This window comes from Gouania willdenowi, chromosome 6, assembly GCF_900634775.1.
Source record: "Gouania willdenowi chromosome 6, fGouWil2.1, whole genome shotgun sequence".
NCBI lineage: Eukaryota > Metazoa > Chordata > Actinopteri > Blenniiformes > Gobiesocidae > Gouania > Gouania willdenowi.
The window spans coordinates 25,205,869-25,227,896 of NC_041049.1; the positions used below are offsets into that span (position 1 = coordinate 25,205,869).

General features: G+C 40.4%; 1 protein-coding gene across 3 annotated transcripts in view; it reads left to right on the forward strand.

The window, feature by feature from the left end:
• scube1 (signal peptide, CUB domain, EGF-like 1) overlaps window positions 1-22,028 on the forward strand; it is a 137,197-nt gene that overhangs the window by 77,946 nt on the left and 37,223 nt on the right. For all 3 annotated transcript variants that reach the window (XM_028450277.1, XM_028450278.1, XM_028450279.1), the window contains one exon: window positions 17,095-17,211. In XM_028450277.1, the coding sequence (XP_028306078.1) occupies window positions 17,095-17,211 (117 nt within the window). The remainder of the gene's footprint in view (window positions 1-17,094; window positions 17,212-22,028) is intronic.

Below are 22,028 nucleotides of genomic sequence, written 5' to 3' on the forward strand. Positions count from 1 at the left end.
CAGATACTGTAGATAGATAGATAGATAGATAGATAGATAGATACTGTAGATAGATAGATAGATAGATAGATAGATACTGTAGATAGACAGATACTGTAGATAGATAGATAGATACTGTAGATAGATAGATAGATAGATAGATAGATAGATAGATAGATAGATACTGTAGATAGATAGATAGATAGATAGATACTGTAGATAGACAGATACTGTAGATAGATAGATAGATACTGTAGATAGATAGATAGATAGATAGATAGATAGATAGATAGATAGATACTGTAGATAGATAAATAGATAGATAGATAGATAGATAGATAGATAGATAGATAGATAGATAGAGAGAGAGAGAGAGAGAGAGAGAGAGAGAGAGATAGATAGATAGATAGATAGATAGATAGATAGATAGATAGATAGATACTTTATTGATCCCGAAGGAAATTGTGCAGCAGTCTGTTGCTCACATTCACACAAACACAGCAGGATCTACAAGATTTAAGAAGTTAAAACAGATTAAAAAAGTAATAAATACATAAAAGTCCAAGAAAAGGTAAGGCACTGCAAGACAATTTTCAATACCTTTCCCTCACTCCTCCTCTGCTCCTCCCTAAAGTGGCTCTGTTATAAAGCCTGATGGCCCGAGGGACAAATGAGTTTTTCAGTCTGTCCCTGGAGCATGACAGAGAGAGGAGTCTGGAGCTCACGGCGCTTCTCTGGTGGGAGAAGACCGAGTTAAGGGAGTGGCTCTGATTGAACAGGATCGCGCTGATCTTGGAGAGCGTCCTCTGCTCCACCACCTTCTCCACTGAATCCAGGCCCAGTCCAACCACCGCACCCGCCTTTTTAATGAGCCAGTTCAGCCGCTGAGTGTCCCTTTGCTTTGCACTGCCCCCCCAACAAACAACAGCAAAAAAAGGACACTGGACACAATGGACTGATAAAACATACACAGTAACTTAGGACAGACCCTGAACGAGGCCAGCCGTCTAAGAAAGTACATCCTACTCTGCCCATTCCTGTAAACAGCATCCATGTTCGCTGCCCAGATCAGCTTGTTATCCAACTGCTTATAGGTGGAAACCACTTCTACCTCCGATCCCTCAATGTTGATGGGCTGCAGGGAGGGTGGCGCCCGGCGGAAATCCAGCACCACCTCCTTGGTTTTAGTTGAGTTCAGCAGGAGCTTGTTCTGCTGACTCCACAAAGTCCTCCACCAGGCCTCTGAACTCCCCCTCTTCACCCCCCCTGACACATGCCACAATTTCAGTGTCATCAGAGAACTTCTGCATGTGGCATGTATCGGAGTTGTAAAGGAAGTCAGCAGTGTAGTGGGTGAAGAGGAGTGGCAAGAGCACAGTACCCTGAGGTGCTCCAGGGCTGCAGGTCAATGTTGAGGACCTACAGCCCCCCGCTCGGACAAACTGTGGCCTGTTGGCCAAATAATCCGATACCCAGCGCACGACGTGAGGGTCCACAGCCATGATGGTAAATTTCTCCTGGAGAAGGCTGGGATGGATTGTATTAAAAGCACTGGAAAAGTCAAGGAATAGCATCCTCACAATGCACCCCCCCACATCCAGATATGTGAGGGTGCGATGAAGAAGATAGAGGACTGCATCCTCAACCCCCACTTTCTCCTGGTAGGCGAATTGGAGGGGGTCCCTCACCGTCTCCACCTGGGTTGGCATGATCTGCAGGACCAGTCGCTCCAGAGTCTTCATCACGTTTTTGAGTTTTCTATTGCTAGCTCAGGCTGTAGCGGCATTAGCTACAGGAAACGGAAGTGTGTCTTCTGTGAGACAACGGCGCATTACCTCTTCTGCTCTGTACTGCGCCTAGGGGAGGAGCGGTGGTCAAATGAATCAATGTGTCAATTAATTTTAATGCGTTAATATAAAAAAATTGACGCAAATTGTTATTTTCCCGGCCCTAATTTAAATACTTACTCAACTACTTCAATGAAGTAAAAATATAAATGTACAAAAGTAACTATAATAACACTATTGTTCTCTGGATTACCAACAAACAAGATTCCTCTAAACTCCTCCCCCTCCTGTATGCTCCCATTTGGGCTCCATCAACAACGACACACCCCCACAAGCTATACAAACAACAAACCCTCCCAAACAAATAATGAGTTGTCCTACAGAAAGTCAGCAACCTCTGTATCAGTTGTCAGGTCCTTCAGATCATTTGTGCTTAATATTTCCAATATCGGTGTCACATGATGAGTGTGCACAAAAGGAAAGTTATGGACAGAAGGGGGCGAGAAGGACAAGACATGAAGGCGTCTGATTGGTTCTTTCCAATCAGACCGAATGGCAGGGATTGGTCAGTTTTTACCCTAATATCTGAAAAACCTATTTTAGCACTATAACAAACTGTAACTTGCCATTTCTGAACATACTGTTGACACTACTAATTATTTGCTCTAATGACCAATGGTTTTTCATATGTGTTTCAGTGTTTGATGATTAAAACATGTCATGCAATTAAACTCTATGTTCCAAACCATTCTTTTTATTTTTCTCAGTGAGTCATTTTTTTAGGCTTATGTATATATGTCAGCCAATCTTCGGTTTGACAATAAAACCAGCGTAAGGAGGAATGTCCTTAATTTCTGGGTTGAACTTTGAGTCTTCCTGTAGGTTTCCTTTCAGCAGGTTTGGCTACTGTGATGTTGAGCCAAGAAAATGGAATTAAATTCACCCTCATTCCTTTTCTTCATCTCTGTTCTCCTCTGTTGGTACACCAATGAAATTCTACCTGATCCACTACTTAAAGGTCCTATATCATCAACTACAGCCACATATGAATAATATTTTACATTTTGCTAAATAAAATACAAATTTATTAAGAAATATGACTTATTTGCTTTCAACCCAGAAGTTGAGATGCACAGTTTCTCGGAGCGCCGCCTCTCCCCATGTGAGCGCCTCCCATTTAATGACGTAGCCCTAGAGCCCCGGCAGCATGGGCAACAGGCACGCCCACCAAACTTTGTAAACAGTTCCAGAGAATGTATTTTATATATAAAGACAAAGAAGTGAGTATGGCTAACATTTCAGGTTTATTTTACTCCATCAGTGGGTTTTATTGTGGGAATTGCTCTGGTTTGAAGACGTGACTTACTGGACAATCCACTTTGGAAGTGGCCATGGTTCACCGAGCAGTTTTCTGTAAAGTGACGGTCACAGACTAACGGATGCTGGATGGTGTGTCCCGTGCTCCCAGAGATAAATTCCAACCACTTCTGGCGAGTAGACTCGTCTTTAGGACGATTGAACAAATTCCGAGGACTTTTGCAGTCATTTTTGGTTACCAAACATTATCGTTTGGTACAAAAACAAAGTCCGTTTATGTTCCCTTGTGCTAGGGCTCGGTGATTTTGCCTAAAAAAAAATGTCCGTTTTGTTAAAGTTTCTATTTGATTTTTTATTTTTATTTTTTAATGCACTTCACAATGTCTGCAGACATCCTGATATATTGTCAAAAGTGCAACTTTATTGCTGTGATTGTCTTCAAGAGTTAAAATGCATAGAACAATCCCCCCCCAAAAAAGTAAATGAGGTTCTGTCATTCAACAATTTCAAGCTTTAGCCCAGATTTAAGCAAAAGTGCAAGAGCAACTTCACAGTAGCTTAAATTTTCTGATTAAGAAATCAGATAACTACCTATTTTATAACATATAACATTACAATTGAAAAAAACAATAAACTCTTCCCTTAGCATCTCAGCATAGTGTGAATAAAAAATTTAACATACCTGTAGCACACATATAGCTACTCAAAGGGTAAACAAATGTAAACAAAGAGGGATGCAAAAAAGTCCAAAAAAACTGTGGTGGGGAAAAAAAAAATTATAATTAAAAAATTTGGATAATAAAAATCGTTTTTATCGACAAATTCGATTAATCGATTTTTGCCCAGCCCTACCCTGTGCAGACTGGATAAGAAATGACAATGACCATCCTGGCAGATATTCTTCTGTATTTTTGGACACAAACATGAAAACAACGGTTTCAAAACATGTGCTTTATTATTCAATATAAACACATGCAACACACACACAAAGTATAAAAGTGTATCGAGCTGTTGACTTTAAACATAACGTCATGTATGCGCTCCTCTGGCACCCTTCGCAGAATGTTGGTCATTGTTTGCTGTGAATGAAACACACACACACACACACGCACGCACGCACGCACGCACGCACGCACACACACACACACACACACACACACACACACACACACACACACACACACACACACACACAAACACATTGTAGGTACAGAGATGAGGCAGAGTAGCGATAGCAACAGAAAACACGCACCTTTTGTCTGTGATTGGACTCCGTTTGGCGGTGCTTCATATGTGGTACAGCCATGAAGAAATAATAAAATGCCTGGAACTTTATTTTCGTCTCGATTCTCTCTTCGACTCTCTTGTATCGTTTCGCAAAAAGTTGATACATGGCGGTGTTGACTGGAAAAGGCGATGACCGGGGGTGAGATTTGGAGCGGTCCAATCACAGCCCTTAACGACCGCGTCGTCTTGACTCGCAGTCAATATTTTTGGGAGTCGTTTATAGAGCCGGGCAGCCTAAAGTGCTATAGGATAATCCTGCATGTTCTTTTTGTTCTTCAGGCCATGAGTCCTGATAGTGGTGCTATAGCAAGCCTCTAATTGTCTTTAATTACGACAAATAAACCATATGTGCTACAGATTTGCAACTTACAAAATAATATAGCCCTAATACCAATGACACTTTTGAACATTTAAACCTACTACATTTTATGGAATGCATCGCTGTTTCTTTTACTTTCTTCTTTTTTTTCTAATCTGTAAAACTTCTCCCTTTATTTTTGCTCAATTATTACCGAACTTGCTTTGGCACATTTTCAGACTCTCCGACACAAACGATCCACACAGAGTCGATACAAAAATGACATCAGTTTTTCACTTATGGAACTTAAGTTTGCCTAAAATTACCTGGACCGACCCTTACTGTGCATCAGCTATAATTATTTTTTTCCTGAAAAAAATAACATATCAGTAGTTTTAATGTTATCCCCTGTAGTTGTAGTCACTTCTTATACAGTATGTCATGCGGTCATGGCAAAGAGCATAAAAGCACAGCCCTGGCTGGTATTCCCAGACATGTACAGTATGAGTGAATGCTAAAAATATTGGCTGCTGTCTCTCTACAATGGCATCACAGTGCCCATCAATCAACCACAAAGACCTGGAGCAAGATGGTGGCCAAGTGTGCTATACGGCTTAATTATTGAGTAAACATTGTCTGATTATAGTGACATCAGCTTTTAGCATGAGTTCTGCTAAGCTCTGAAAGGTGATGGCAGAGTTTAATAGGAACTATTTAAATCTTTACTCAGACTGAAACTACAGCTGCAGCCCTTTACTATGAAGCAAATCAGTCATATTGTATTCCATTAAACACAACATTATTTAATGACCCTAATGTTTTCAAACATTATTGTCAAAATGTGATGCACGAACATCTGACTTGTATCTTTCAAGAACATTGTCCTTGCCTGATCCTACATCCTCTGATTCTGACTCTGACCCCATGAGCAGGAGTGACATCTTTTTTTTGGTAGTGGTTCTTGCTCAGTTTCATCCATGGGCCCCTGGGGTTTAAGTGCACCTTATTTTAGCATTTCATTTCAATAGAGCATCTGTAATCTTTGATATGAGAAACGTAGGTTGCATGTATGCCTTTTGATTTCAGTGATTTTAGTTTTTCACGACTGACACCAGCTAATGTACATAAAGTCTCTATGCAACCATTTTTTTTTACATCTTGTGTTTCAACACCATCTTATTCGTTAAAAAAAGTATGCATATTGCTGGTATTACAGTAAAAGTGGCCATATCTGCCTGTCATTGCCCCATATCATCAGAGCTAAGCAAGGTTAGGTTTGGTTAATACTTGGATGGGAGACCACTGAGAATACCAGGTGCCACAGTGGGGTGGTAGTCACTCTAGTGGTATCTGTCATTGTGTCTATCGAGACACTTTGCCCACATTACTTAGCATGAATGTGGTGTGTGTGTTAATGTTGTTGGTGGTTGGAGGGTCCGATGGTGCAGTATGGCAGCCTTGCTTTCTTCAGTCTGCCCCAGGGCAGCTGTGGCTACAATAGTTGCTTACCACCACTGTATGTGGAGTGAAAGAATAATGCGATGTAAAGCGTTGTGTCGATGAAAAATGCTATATACAAATAAATTCAATCTTTATTTAAACATTGAAACTTTCACGTCTGCCTAGCAACTGGTTTTGGGTTTGCTGTGCCCTTGACATCACAACTCTCAGCTCACAAGCAACATGTCCAGAGAACACAAAAGTTATATTTCTGGAGAAGTGCGCTTTGAAAATGTGCTCAGAGTTGCAGATAGACATTCAGTTTGAAGGATGCATTCAGTCTTATCAATATGAACTTAATTAGAGTGATGAGGAAGTAGTCAGTCTGCTGTCAATGCTCAGGCTGTAGGAGAAGGTAGACTGAAAAATACTGGAGAGTACGATTAACAATTATAGTTTATTTTAAAGCTATTAAAGCTGCAGTTTGTAAAACCCTCTCTCTGCTTTATTTTGAAACTCAACCTCCCTTACTGGTATATTTTGTGAATGCTTTTAGCGACTTTTTTCTCAATAGAGACTAGTGACAAATGTAGCTACGTTATCTTGTGTTAGTGGAGATTATTCTGGTGTTTTAGAGACTCTGACAAGAATGCACATATTACTCTGTAGTTACTGTCCCAAGCAGCGGCTGCTGCCTTTGGCTTGGCCCTGCCACAAGCACACACGGAGGAGGCTGTGATCTCAGCTGCTCTGAGCAGCAGCCACATTCAGACTGTAAAATGAACTCCCCTTGAATAAGTTTCTCTTAGGTTTACATGGGATTTATCCCGTCTTTTCTCGCTCTGCCTCTAAAGTCACGAAGATCTGCGAGGACGCAAAGCGAAAGCCATTCGTTCCTCCTCAGTGTTTGTGACTTCATTCTGTTGCTTCCCCACCTTGGTCTGCCTTGATTTGCCGTGTGAATGTTGTGCCTAATGCTGTTATGGGGACTTATGCTGGAACGTCCGCAAATGAACTTTACTACCGATGGTCTGTGAATGCACCTGACTTCACTCAAGCAGCCAATAGAAATGCCCAAAACAGCTAATGGAGAACACGTGTTTGTAGAAAGCTCTCTGATTGGCTGATACCCCGAATCCAGGAGCGTCACTGTCCTGGATTTAATAACTTTGTTTTCAGGGCCAGGAGAAGGAGATGAGATTCACTCTCCACTCAGAACACTTTGGATTACAATATGCTTAAAGATGATTATAGATTTTTGACTAAATGATGCCAAAACAACTTCCAAACTGCAGCTTTAAAGGCTTCAGCTACCAGAGCCAACTTTGGTTGCTCCAAAAACCACTGCAAGTGAACGTGGACTATCATTTTTGTCTGGCCACACAGTTCGTCCCAAAACCCATATGTACGGTATGACATGACTACCCTCAAATTCTGTACCCGACAAAATGTTGGCTCTATTTTAAGTAAGGAAACTCCATTCACAGAAGTTCTCCTACAATTACCTGCCACACAGTATCAAGGCATCTTGGTGAGTAGTTTGTGTGATGATAATAATGATGATGCTATCTAACTCTGTAGGTGTCGTCAGTGTGGGCTCTCTGCACTACGGTGAAGGTGACATAATATTGTAAAAAAATGTGAAGGACGCACTATTTAGGGTTTGTTGTTGGATGTAGCTTCAACGTGAAAAATCTGAGTTTAATATATTCACTTGCCACCAAGTGGTCAGGGATTTGAATTGCAATCTATCTCAATAACAGACAACCTTGAACAGTTTTTTATTTTTTTAAATGGTGAAGGAAAACTCTCAACAATGGAAAGCATTCCGTTAACGCGACTAGTGGTACTGACCAAGGAGCAGCAATCAATGCAACTCGTGCCTGACGTCTGTTCTCAACACTTCTGTGCCTCAGAATCATGTGCTGAGCCAGCCAACGTGCACTATATTTGTTATATTGTTGTTTGGATACACACTTTTATGGGTCACATATATGCATACGTTTTCACTCTGAGCCTTAATATGAACATATTTGCATGCATGGAGTGAATGGCTTACTAGATAAAAACTGCAGACTTGTCTATTGAAGGTATGAGAAGAATCTGGCTTAAATTCACCACCTAACCACCGGCGTAGGGTTAGGGTTAGGGTTAGGGTTAGGGTTAGGTGGTTAGGGAAAGCAAAATGTTTGCAAATGAAACTACTTGCAGAATTTTCAGACCCCGTTTTGTACCTAAGCGTGACTGTTTCACAGGTAAGGGTTCGTAGACACAGGCACACAAACAGATGTGCGGTTTATCTAACTTTTATTGTCCAGCATTATTAATTCTAACCCCTAACAAGATAGAAAGTTGGTCATGGCCATCAGAGTCCCGGGTCTATGAATCACCATGAAGTTAAAAGGCTGTAAAGCCAGATACCACCGAGTGTTCCACGCATTTGCATCCTTCATGTGGTGAACACACATCTTGAGGGGTAAATGAACATTCCAGGAAGTAGTAATGCAGTGCATCAACTGCCCACCGGATTGTCACACACTTCTTCTCTAAATTACTGTACTGACCCTCTCTCTGAGACAACTTCTAGCAAAGGCAAAGGACAAGAGAACGATTGATTCTCTGTACTTGCTGGGACAGAACAGTCCCTACACCTTTGTTCAACACATCTGTCTGTAGGAAATAAGGCAGAGAAAAATCAGGTGTGTGAAGAAATGTCTCGCTACAGATAGACTTTAAGCTAATAAGGCAGTTAGAGGGACATTCAGGTCTGCAAAGTTTGGGATGAACTGGTTTGGAATGCATTGGTAACAACCTGCCATTCCCAATACATTTTTTTGGACTGGGGCCTGGGACAGGCCGCAATCACAGCAGTTTTATCCATCTGAGACTGCACCTGACCACAATTCCAGGTAGTACCCCATACACTGTACCTCCCACCATCTAAATGCACACTTCTTTGTGTTAGCCATGAGCCCTGCCCACCTTAATGCAGCCACCTCTGCTGCCATGGGGCTGGCATGCTCCTCCCAAGTGTCGCTGCATATGATAACATTGTCAAAGTACGCTGCCACTTATGCAGTGTGTGGGTGCAGAACTCAGCCCATCAGGCTTTGGAAATTGATAAGAGCCCCAAACAACCCAAAAGGAAGTGTGGCAAATTAATATGACTCATAATGAGTGAAGAACACCAATGTTTTTCCAAAAGCTGGACAACCCGGGGCATAGGGTATGCATAAAAACTTGACACCTCATTTACTTAAAGGAGCCTAGGGCAGAATCAAGAAATAAGACTCCATAGTGACACAACGGCCGTTCTCTTGTCTTTCTTCAGTCTCCAAGCTGTCAAGGATGCACATTCAGCGTCAGGACTGCAGAACTACACGGGTAATTCAGACAATGAACTGCAGTATAAAATTTTATCACACAGCCTATTCAAGGCGATAAGGAGATGTGTGTGGGCATATTCTTTTTGGTTTTGAATGCTTCATTGCCCATTAGTGTTAAAATACTTAAAATTAATCCTTCAATGATTGGGATACTCTATGCACTGTGGGATTCTTCTATTACTTCCATTTGCAAAGTGGCCGCTAATTCTTTGTGTTGTGTTCACGTAATCTATGGGACTGAGAGCATTGTACGCCCAGGTAGAGAAGAACACATTTACAAACTCTACCTGCAATCTATGCACATCAACCTTTCTGTGCTGGTGAGAGATTGTGAGAGAAAGTGGGTCTGATTAGTTGGTTTGGGTATCACAGGACCCAACTCATCTCTTTCTGTAAATTCTGACATCAGAGTAACATGCTCAGCATATCGCCATAATTTCAGAAGGTTGAGGTGGTAGATCTGCCTCATCCGAGTACTCAACATCATAATCCATGTCACCCATTTGCCATATGATCACAAAGGGCCCTTGCCACTTAGCGAAGAATTTGAAGTTGGATATAGGGGGTGATGCAAGCACCTTTTCTCTTGGTGTCAATTGACGCTGCTCAGCCCCTTTTTTATACAAGCTCTTTTGATGCTGCTGGTCCTGGAGCACGTTTGGTCACGCGACAGGTGACCAAATGTGTGGAGTTTGGCTTTCAGGTTCAACACATACTGATTTATTTTTTAGTGGAGCTTGGACCTTCTTCTCAGCTTTCTCTTTACAGGTTCAAGACCCCCTGTGGTACAGCAGCTTAGAGTAAGAAAATCACGTGAATCTGGGGACGCTCACACATTGCAAATAACCGCAGGTTAAGCCAGTGCTTCCAATTACGTTCATCATCACTAATGTACTTACAGATCATGTTCTTCAAAGAAAAAACAGATTTGATTCAGAATAATCTGTACAGGTCTTTAGATGTGCGTGACATGAATGACATGCCATGGTCGGTTAGGGTTAGAAATAGTTTTGGAATTCGTACCTGGAAGATGACCTCACTCTTTGCAGAGACGCTGTGTGGGGGCACTGCTTTGCAATATCATGTTGCATTACATTAAGACTAATACATAGCGATACCCTTGCAGGTTCTGGAGAAATGGCCCGATGAGGTCCATTAATATGTGCTTGCTCTGAAAAATAATTTCCTTTAGGCAGTAACAGCTGAGTGTTTTCAGTCCCTGTCTGAGCATCTCAGCTTACTAGGTACAACGTATCTCTGATGAAAACAATGTCTCAGATTGTGCATGCTGCGAAAAGGCGTACCATCTGACTATCATTTGATATCACTTGGTCAAAGGCTGAGTGTAAGGTCTTGTTCTGTGGGTCTTGCTCCAGATGGAAGTCATCCATCTACCATTTCACTGATCAGCTGTGCCAGCGTTTTCATTCCCTCCGTGTCCATTGTCCTTGGGCGTCATTGTACCATGACTGCTTCACAGGATAGGGTTCGTAGACACAGGTACACAGGCATGCTTGCAGTTTAGATGTTATTTGAAATTAAAACAAGGGACATTTACAACAGCACCTCAGGACCATAACCCCCATTAGCCCGATTTGTAGGGTAGAATGCTCTCTGCAGTGTTGTGTTTTTAGTAAAGGAATGATAAAGAAAATAATTAGTCATAATTAAAGCTTGAATGCTTTAAGTAATTTATTGTAATTTTCACTGATCACTGTATTCCTCAAAAAGATAAATATTTTTGAGGAATACAGAAAAACATAATCTACGGAATGTGTATGTATTATAGATTCGATATTAGCTTTTTGCCGATATCCATAATGCCACTATCCTCCAATACTAAATTTCCGATTTCCGATATTATCGATACCGATATATACATGGACCCCATCTCCAATTATATACTGTATATATTTATATAATTTTTTGCCTGATCTCTTAACAATTTATTTAATAACTGTTAATCAATACGTATGCTTCTCTTTAAATGGTTATAATTCAATATTAGTATTGGCTAATACTACTGTATATTAGATAAACCTCAACATCCCAAACAATTAATCATACAACATCAGTCTGCTAAAATAAGCTGTTGCCATCCACTGACATTTACTGACAAAAGCACAACCAGATAGGAAACTGAATCAATTGTGTTTGTTACAGACGTGTAATTTTAATAAATGTAAAATATGGAATAAAGAACATTTTTGTATTTTATGGGACGGTTGGCAAACCTTTTTGTAGCCTTCTCTTCTAGCAGCTCAATATCAGAATTAGATACAATTTAATGATCCTATGGGGAAATGACTGAAGATATAAATTACCCAGAAGATAGAAAAATAAATATATAACAGCTGTAATTAAGCCCAATGTGACACACCTGAGATGAATCAACACAAAGTAATTCGCCCATCACAGCTGGCTTTAAATGACGTCCCTGGATAGTCTGAGACTCAGATTAGGAGTTAAAGCTGATATCCGGATTTCGAGAAATCTATGTTTATGTATCATTTTTTTGAAATGCAAAAAAAAAAAAACCTAACTAGTCTTTTACTATGGTCTACTGCCGGTGGTCATTCATATACATCAACGTAGAAAGGTCCCACCTTCATCCTATAGACCCCTATACAAATGGAAACATCATCACCCAACCATGATTTATTTTATTTATTTATTCAGTTCATTTCCGACATGGTTGCATTCACAGAAATTCATTTGACATTCAGAGCAAAATCACATCATTGTTTTTTTTTTTTTTTGTCCTTTTTTTTGTCCTTTTTCATGCCGGAAAGGGCGACGGAAAAAAGCATTATGCTTATCCAGATCCATCCCCTAATTTGAACACAGATAATTTTACATCCAACCTCGTTTTCGATGCTTCGTTTCGATGCTTCGACTTCCTGTTTTTGAGACTGTAAATCAAAGTGAATGCGGAACTGTGCACGGAAACAAGGCAACAGCAAACAGGTAAATATGACTTTGGCTCTTACCTGACCCATAGACCTACAGTTAATCAATGCGATCCGCTGCGACCTTGTTATGTCTGCGATGCGCATGCAGAATAGTCGAGGCATGGCTTCTGGCAGATTGGCAGAGGCAGTGGGAGGAAGTGGAGCTGTTTAGGGCGGGACATTGAGACGTTTCTCAGTAACTCAGATATCAGCTTTAAGTGTCTCACAATTGGTCCTACAGTAACTTCAATTATACAGTGATATGAACTTCAGTCACTAAAAAAACAGTTAGCAATAGTTTATCCCTCAATTCACCTCAGCATATTTTAGAGCTCTATATACGAGAGCTGAAGATCTTTGCCCAAAGCTGATGGACTCGATGGCTGGGTCGGGTTTGGTCTTTATTTCTATCTTTTTAACACAGACTTGGACGCTGCACAATAAGTGAACGGTCACGTAATGCGTTTCGATTAGTGAGAGAAAAATGCAGAAATGGATGCTGAGGAGGTATATAGAAGGCTGACCTCTGGCACATGAGTAAATAATATTGAAAAATGGATGAACAACTTATTCTTGACTCAGTCTTGAGCTGTGTGCTTACACATATGTAGAGAGCAGGTTGCGGAGTTGTGTGTGTTACAGCAGTGTTACCACATGCTTTACAGCAGAAGTAAACTGGTACATACTGTGTAGCATCTCTTGAAGCTGCATTTCATGTTTAGAGTAGTAAATAAAGCTGAGTTATTAAAGAAATTTTCCTTGAATCATTCTACATGTGAGTGCACAGATTTGAATGGTGTCGGGCTATAACGGGTTCAGGTTTAAAATAAGATTGGCTTTATTTGGGTTCGGGCTGTAATTTGTCGGGCTCTGGCTGTGTGAGGTCTAATCTTTAGGCCCATTTACAGCTCTAGTGTCTACTGCTCTGTGTGACTCTGTTGCCCCTGAGCTTATTGAACCAATAGCCGTCACTCTTTGGCAGTTTCTACAAGAAACTACATACTGCTGCTTCTCCGAACTGCTTCATGTCTGCATATAAGTGGTTTTGCACTGTTTTTTTATGGTGATTCTTTCCTTTTCTTTAATCACGCTGTCTGTCAGGTCTACAGCATTGTGTAGGAATTAAGCTGGAGGAGATCAAAAGGAGCCTCTTTGAAAGGAGGCCAGAGTCCGCTTGATCTGCCCCAGAGTCCGGTTGTGCATTCAGACCTGGTAAAACAAAGCAAGCTTTCCAGGGAAATATTCCGTAGTGCAGTTAAAGCGAGTCAAGAGGACTCTTGTGTATACACCCTAGTTGAAGATAAGGTTTACCTTATCCAGTATAAATCACTGTGTTAAATAAAGAGCAGCGCCTCACATGTCAACTCTAACTCACTTAGTGGATGTAAATGGACACCTGTGCAGGCATGCAGACCCATGCACTTGAGGAAGACTCTAGTATGGAAGAGGAGTCACTGCTTCTCATTTCCAGACTGCCTTCAAGTTTGCTGAACTTTCTGATCCATCATATCTCGGTCTTGGCTTTCTCCATTTTGAGAAAGCTGCACTCGAATGATTTTGCAGTTAGAGAGTGAACGCAGGGTGGACAAAAGGACAAAAGATAAAAGGCAAAGATTCAATAGAAGAATAGGAAAACAGACATTTGATGTGAAATTTAATTAGAGTGATGTTTTGAGCGGCAGAATGAAACTCAAGCAGTTTGTTTCAAACGAATACTTCAGTGTTTCTTGGTAGAAAGCACCTGCTGCCTTGGCTCTGATTCGTTTGTGACTCTGCATTTTAAAAGGACATTATGCAAATGTTTTGACCTCTGGATCTTAATGTGCTTGCCGCTCTGAATGGGCTTTACCAACTGCCCTCTTCACAGAAGCAAACACACATTGCATTTAAATTAAAAATGAAAAGGAGCCAAAAGAGAAGAAGGAAGACAGGCTTCATTCTGAAAGTAGAATTTTTTTGTTTAAAATCCATGATGTAAGACATTGGAGAAAATGGATGAATAGTTGTTGAAGATTTACTGAAACATTAGGCAACTTACACTCTCAGCACAGCTATATGTAGCGTTTGAGATGTAGTTCTAATGAATTCCTCTCACTGAACACGAGTCATAGTCAAATTTTAGGCTCCTCAGCAGTTACTTTGCAATTGTGTGCTTAGCTTTACACAAGCATCTGCAGCAAAGCAGGTGAGTTAGAGTAACAATAAGCCTGTGTTTGTTTTAGGATCAGTTCATTCAAACCTTATATTCACTATGAACAACAGCCCTTATTTTACTGTATTATTTTCCATTAATGTTTCCTAATTTTAACAGATTTTTACTGCTGCAGTCTATTCTAGAACCTGATTGCCTTAACTTAAGGCTGCTGTAGACAGTTGTTTATTTTAATCAGATACAGACATAGTGTAGGCCACACTACGGAAGCATAGAGCTGCCACAGGTGAAAATACATTTTGGATCGCTATATTGTATGAACAATATAATTATATTGTACAAACATGATATTATATTGTACAAACAATATACTTATATTGTACAAACAATATATTATATTGTACAAACAATATACTTATATTGTACAAACAATATATTATATTGTACAAACTTGATATAATAATGCCCAGATGGTGGAGGTAGTGGATTTAAGCCAGGAGTAAAAGGAAGTAAGAAAGTTGACGTACACATGCACATGCGGTGATAAATGAGTGTCAAAACATGGATTCTCCACTATTATGGTTTCTGTGTAATCTTTGTGTCATCTTTTTCTAAGGGCCAGGGCAGGACGTGTTTATAAGGCAGCGCGGGAAGGCGTGGGTGTGCGCGCATTCAAACCTCGTAAAGTGCGAGTGTGTGCTGTATTATATACTCCTCAGGTCATCATCAATCCGTTTTCTGAACAGCTTGATCAATTATGGTGACCATCTCCAGCTGTCATCGGGTTCTAGGCTGGGCGGGGGTACACCCTGGATAGTCCCATATATATATATATATATATATATATATATATATATATATATATATATATCCACTATAAGAAGCATCATGAGGATTTCTCCATGCCTCAGCCCAAACATGAAGTAGTAGAATTTGATCAAATAATGCAGCCATCGTCTTATAAAAATCCATAGGTTAGATCATGACACTTTCGAACGATGTAATTATGGTAAATGGACTTGATTTTATATAGCGCTTTATCACCACACTGAAGCAGTCTCAAAGCGCTTTTACATATCAGCTCATTCACCCAATCACTCCCACATTCACACACCAGTGGGACAGGACTGCCATGCAAGGCGCTAGTCGACCACTGGGAGCAACTTAGGGTTCAGTGTCTTGCCCAAGGACACTTCGACACATAGTCAGGTACTGGGATCGAACCCCCAACCTCTCGATCAGAAGACGACCCACTACCACCTGAGCCACGGTCGCCCTATTGTTTGGACAATATAGTTATATTGTCCAAACAATATAATTACATATCATTTTCAAAAGCAATTTCATCTGTTTTTTTATTTTTGACAAAAATATCATGTGTTTTACTACTTCTCTTGCCATTGCAACATTCAAAGCTGCGATCATCCAGGCCGAAGTCCACTCTTGAAACAGTTGGGCTGTAGTTGTGCTTCTTTGAGATAAAACCTTTTTGAAAACTATTGTTGGATGAAATGTAGTGTCCTGTCCAGGGTGTCCTAGCAGAGATGAGAGGCAATTTAGAAGCTGCAAATTAAAAAAAAAAAAAAAAAAAGCATTTTAAATGCACACAAATCGATAAGTTTGATAAACCATGATGTAGTGATTACTCATGGAAGTGCAACGTTCACATAAATCCAACTTGTTGAATGAGGTTAAAGGCATCCAACGGTTGCCATGGTATCGTAGACTTCCCCGTTTCAAGTTGTCTTCCTTGTCCAGCTGGAAGGCATATGTGGATCTGTAGTAAGATGTCTGATAGTGGAATCAAATGGTATGCCAACAACCATTTTCAAAGTCTCATTTCTCCTTTCCTGGTAAGTGAAACATAACAATCCCTCCCTCAATATGTTCCCGGTCTTTTTAGGAATAACGTCATAACGTCCAAGGAACTGAACGACACCTAGGCACTAATACCTCAGATTAAAATGGTATTTCACCAGAAACTCTCTATGGTGAGTGCTGATTGGCTGAAATCTCCAAAATAGCCACACCCACAATTAAAGGGAAATTACTTGTTTGTTAGTAATTCATATCCAATATGTCTTTGGAGCCATTCATATCAGTTTTAGGTTAAAAGTTGAATTATTCATGGGATGGGCTGGTATCAACCTAAAGAGGGCACGGAAAATTAATTTGATATTGAACTATATTGGTTAGTTGGTATTTTTAGGGACTTAAAATAACAGTTTGCAAAAATGTCATACTAGAGATTTAAAATGAATTCATTCTTGTGTATGGACCATGTGTATTGTAAAAAGAAAAATAATTGTATGAAAAGCTTTTTTTTTTTTTTTTGAAGCATTTTGGTTGTTGAAAGAGTTACATTTGTTTGATTTTTTTATTGTCCTCCCAACCTTTATTACCTTTAGTGTTTCGTGTTGTAGTAGTTTCATGTACTAATTTTACAAGTGGGGTTCACATGTTAACAACCCTGTCCTCTCTTACCTGTCCCCTGCAGAAACCTGCGCCGTCAACAATGGTGGCTGCGACAGGACGTGCAAAGACACAGCCACAGGGGTGCGCTGTAGCTGCCCTGTGGGATTCACCCTGCAGCCTGATGGCAAGACCTGCAAAGGTCAGTGAAGCAGTATGTCCAGCCGTCTGTAAAACTGATGAAGTTGGTCCAACTGTGTGTGCAATCTGGCTGACTCCGTTGATGTTGGCCTGAGGCTCTGATCAATCACAACTCAAAAAAATACAGCAACTGTCATGGCAAATGTGCAATACAGCATAAATAAGAATGAGAGGATCCTACAATTTTTTGTAAAGCTTAGTGTGTTTGCAAGTGTATGTGTGTGTATGTGTATATTTGTGTGTGCAAAATGCATGTGAAGCTGTCTAAGAATGTGGCATGTAGGTGTGTGAAGCCCTGAAGCCGGAGCCGTCTCAGGCCAGCCCAGGAGGTGAGTCATGAGCAAACTTTAAAAATGTTTGAACAGTGGGGCCTTCGCTGGCCAATTCTCTTTCTTTTATGCACGCGCACACACACACATAAACGCGTGTGTGCACATGCAGACACACACACACACAACGCCATCCAACTACAGAGGAATGTATATGTAGAGCAGGGGTGTCCAATTCCGGTCCTCGAGGGCCACTATCCAGCATGTTTTAGATGTTTCCCTCTTCCAACACACCTGATTCAAATGATCAACTCCTCATCCAGCTCTGCAGAAGCCTGATAACGATCCTAATCATTTGAATCAGGTGTGTTGGAAGAGGGAAACATCTAAAACATGCTGGATAGTGGCCCTCGAGGACCGGAATTGGACACCCCTGATGTAGAGTATAAAAGACCCTGAAAGCACACTGTACTGATGCAATATTGTTTAGGACATTTCTACGAAGAATAAGCAGAAAACTGCACCCTTGCATGATCTGTGTGGCACTAGTAGATATCATTGAGCTTCACCTTTTTCTTTTGCCACTCTACAGTGCATGCACAGCTAAAGAGTGTTTGTTGTCCAGTCAGGAGAAACTCGGCCTCAGATATGCTGTCATCAAGTTGCTGGTTTCTTGCTTTGTTCATAACAAGGCGTTTGATGCTTGGTTTACTCATCGCTGCAATTATCAGTGGCATAACCATAATGACCACTTATCAAAAACACTGAGCTCATTGTGCTATTGCTGCTGTTAGGATTAGGATGCATTTCCAATCAATCATAGCCTATAAAATGTAGGTAAGTATTGTTTTGTGTCTGCAACACCTTTTCTGTAAAAGTTCTTCAATCCTGCAACCTGACAAAACTGCCATTTTTTTTTTATTCCAAAATTAAAAAAAAAAATATATATATATACAAGCGCTCGTAGCAGCATCTGCTGCGGTAGGTATGTAAGATTTGCAGTAACATGCTGGGAGAGCATCGTCCCCACCACTTCTATGTGAAGTTCAAGCCCAGAAGCCTATGTGAACACTTCCATTCTATCTGTTCAGGTGATTTGTGTTCCTGTCAGAACCCAGCATTTACAGTGTTGGAAAAATGAAAAGCTTCCACTTCTGTTTTTGTGACCTGAGATGAGTGGAGAAGATGGATAGGTGTAGAGTCCAGCTGTGTTACGCCCTCTTAATTTGGCTGTGGATCAGCCTCCAGGCTTCATAAATCCAGTAGTGACTGGAGCTGAGAGACACACAACAGACCGCAGACATCGATCAGGATCTATCACTCTTGGAGAACAGTAGAAAACACACTGTTGTAAAGAAAATACTTGGCTCAATATATTATGTTTCCTAAACTCTTAAGGAAACTGAGTACAAGACTGATTCTTAAGTCTATATGGTCAAGAGAAGCTGCAGCCAGTATAGGTCATAAAACCCGCCTCCTCAATGATAAGGGATGGGATGTGGGTCAAACTGTAAAGTTTAAATACTTGTCACAATTTTTTTCCCAAACCTAAACTCTGTTGTGATCATTAGTTATTATCACCCTACATTGTGTTCAAGTCCTCATTTTTCTATGAAGTTTGTTTTAAATAAGTTATTTGAGGTTGAAAAATGGGATTCAACGTCATATATGACGATGATTGACAGCCGCGGATCTTGTGTAGCTTTCTTTGTGAATAGCAGTTACGTCGTGAAGGAAAGCCGAGACACCATTAAACCTTTCAGTTCAGTTTTTTTGTCTTTTTTGAGCTACTAGTACTAGTACTAACCTCTATGATCTGATCATCTGAACAAGATATATTTAAGTTCTTGGGGGAGCTGGGCTGCGTAAGACCGTACGCTAAATGGGCGGGGGCGTGTTACCAGGACTTTTCCCGCCGGACTCTACTGCTCCAAATGACGTCAAATTTACAAGATGGCAGTGCCCCTAAGTTCTGTATTTTGGTTTCAAGAACGTTTAATGGGAACAGCTACAGGGCACGCCCACTGGGGGTAACTCATTAGATTTACTAACCAGGGTCTTCATTGTTAACACATTAGATCTTGCGATATTAAAAAGTGACGTTTTTCCCTTCAGATTCAATATGCAAACTCTCGCTACTCATTGCTGTTCTTCGTCTAGTAGACTAGATAAAGCAGATGCACAGGTCAGCAAAAGAAATGTGTGTGGACCATAAATTAAACAGTGGATTGTTTTAAAAGGATGTTATGATGATGAGGACCATATATTAGCTGTGTGCTTCTAGTTTCAGTTTGGTAGGAATTGTCAGTCTGGCAGTGGCAGTCCAGGTTTTTGCATTTTAAAAAGGAAAGTTATTTTCTATTATTCAGTTTCAAACGCGAAAAGCTCATACAGATGTTAACATGAAATGGATTTTGATTAATTAAATATGATAATGATAATCAATAAGGTTAATTAATAGATCAATACTTGTTTTCCTTTTCAATATACTGCATAAGAGCTGCAATCAGGGCTAAAAAAATCAGACCCAACATGGCCAGAGAACGACAGAATAGGGCCCAAACCCAAATAAAGTAGTTTTTTTTTTTTTTTAAATAAGCCTAAGCCCATTGCAGACGTACAGTACACCATTCAAATCTTTGCAAATATCGGTAGGGGTCAAAGTTCACGACATTACCATCACCATCACCGCCACTGGTACCATTGAACAACATTCCCTTTCAGTGTGTGACCTTGATCTTTACTCAAGGCCATATTTACGGTCAAGTTCTCCTCAGAAAAGTGAACAAAGTGAGACATCTACGCTCTCAGTACAACGAAGCTCAACCAAAACAAAAAAATAGTTATTTTTCCCCTATAACTTGGCCACTGTTGACAATGCCACAGCATTGTCCCAGAGTGTCAAAAACTGTCCTACATTGTCTCAGAGTGTCCTAAATTGTTCTACATTGTCCCAGAGTGTTACAAAGTATCCTGCATTGTCCCAGAGTGTCCCACATTGTCACAGTGTCCCAAATTGTCGTACATTATCTCAGATTGTCCTACATTGTCCCATTGTCCCAAATTATCCTACATTGTCTCAAATTGTCACAAATTGTCTTACATTGTCCCAGAGTGTCCCAAATTGTCCCACATTGTCTAAAATTGTCCCAGATTGTCCCATATTGTCCTACATTGTCTCAGATTGTCCTACATGTCGCAATTGGTCCTACATTGTCCCAGAGTGTCCCACACTGTCTTAAATTGTCCTACATTGTACCAGAGTGTCATAAATTGCCCTACAATGTCTCAAATTGTCCTACATTGTCTCAGATTTTCCTACATTGCCCCAGAGTGTCCCACATTGTCCTATATTGTCCCAGAGTGTCATACTTTGTCTCAAATTGTCCCACATTGTTCCAGTGTCTTCCAAATTGTCCCAGAGTGTCCCATATGTCCTAGTGTCCCAAATTGTCCTACATTGTCCTACATTGTCTCAGATTGTCCTACATTGTCTCAGAGTGTCCCACATTGTCTCAGATTGTCCTACATTGTCCCAGAGTGTCCCACATTGTCTCAGATTGTCCTACATTGTCCCAGAGTGTCCCACATTGTCTTAAATTGTCCTAAATTGTCCCAGAGTGTCCCAAATGGTCCTACATTGTCACAATTGGTCCTCCATTGTCTCAGAGTGTCCCAAATTGTTGTACATTGTCCCAGAGTGTTTCAAATTGTCCTACATTGTCCCAGAGCATCCTAAATTGTCCCACATTGTCTTAAATTGTCATACATTGTCTCAGATTATCTTAAATTGCCCTACATTGTCCCAGAGTGTCCCAATTTGTCCTACATTGTCCCAGATTGTACCAATTTGTCCTTAATTGTCCTATATTGTCCCAGAGTGTCCCAAATTGTCGTACATTTTGAGGTTTAATATGCTAAACTTCTTCTTATTCGGTTAAAGTGCCATGGTGCTACGTTTAGGGTAAAAACGTCATGATCCTAAAGCAAAACGAGAGCTATTTTGGATACAATCAAGGAACATGTTTAGAGGAAACAGAGGGTGAATTGAGAGCTTATTGAGCAGCAGGGGCCAAATGCATTGAAAAAATATACCAGTTAGTTATCCTCCATCTTCACAAGTAAATAACATTACACAGAATTTGGCTACAAATCATAGTGTCAGTGAAATTGCAATCTATCGATTACGGGTCAAGTAAGTAGGATTTAGGAAGTAGATTGCAATTTGTTAAAAGCCTAGATGACCAAGATCACCAATGATCATTATTGCCATTATGCTTCATTGTCTGCAAATGTCCTACATATAAAATATAAAATATCCAGTTGGACATCTATGTTGTGACTGAAGTCATGGAAACAAGAGACTGAGTGCTTGTTAAAAGCCTCCAGACTTTGCTTATTTTAGTTTGCCTCAGATGATTAGCTGCTGCAGGTGCATGTTTTCATGTCCCTAGACACTAGGGCACTAGCACTAGGACTTTATATTTTTACACAAAAAAAAAACCTTCTAAAAAGGATGCACTAATCCTCTTTGTGTCTTTTTCTTTTT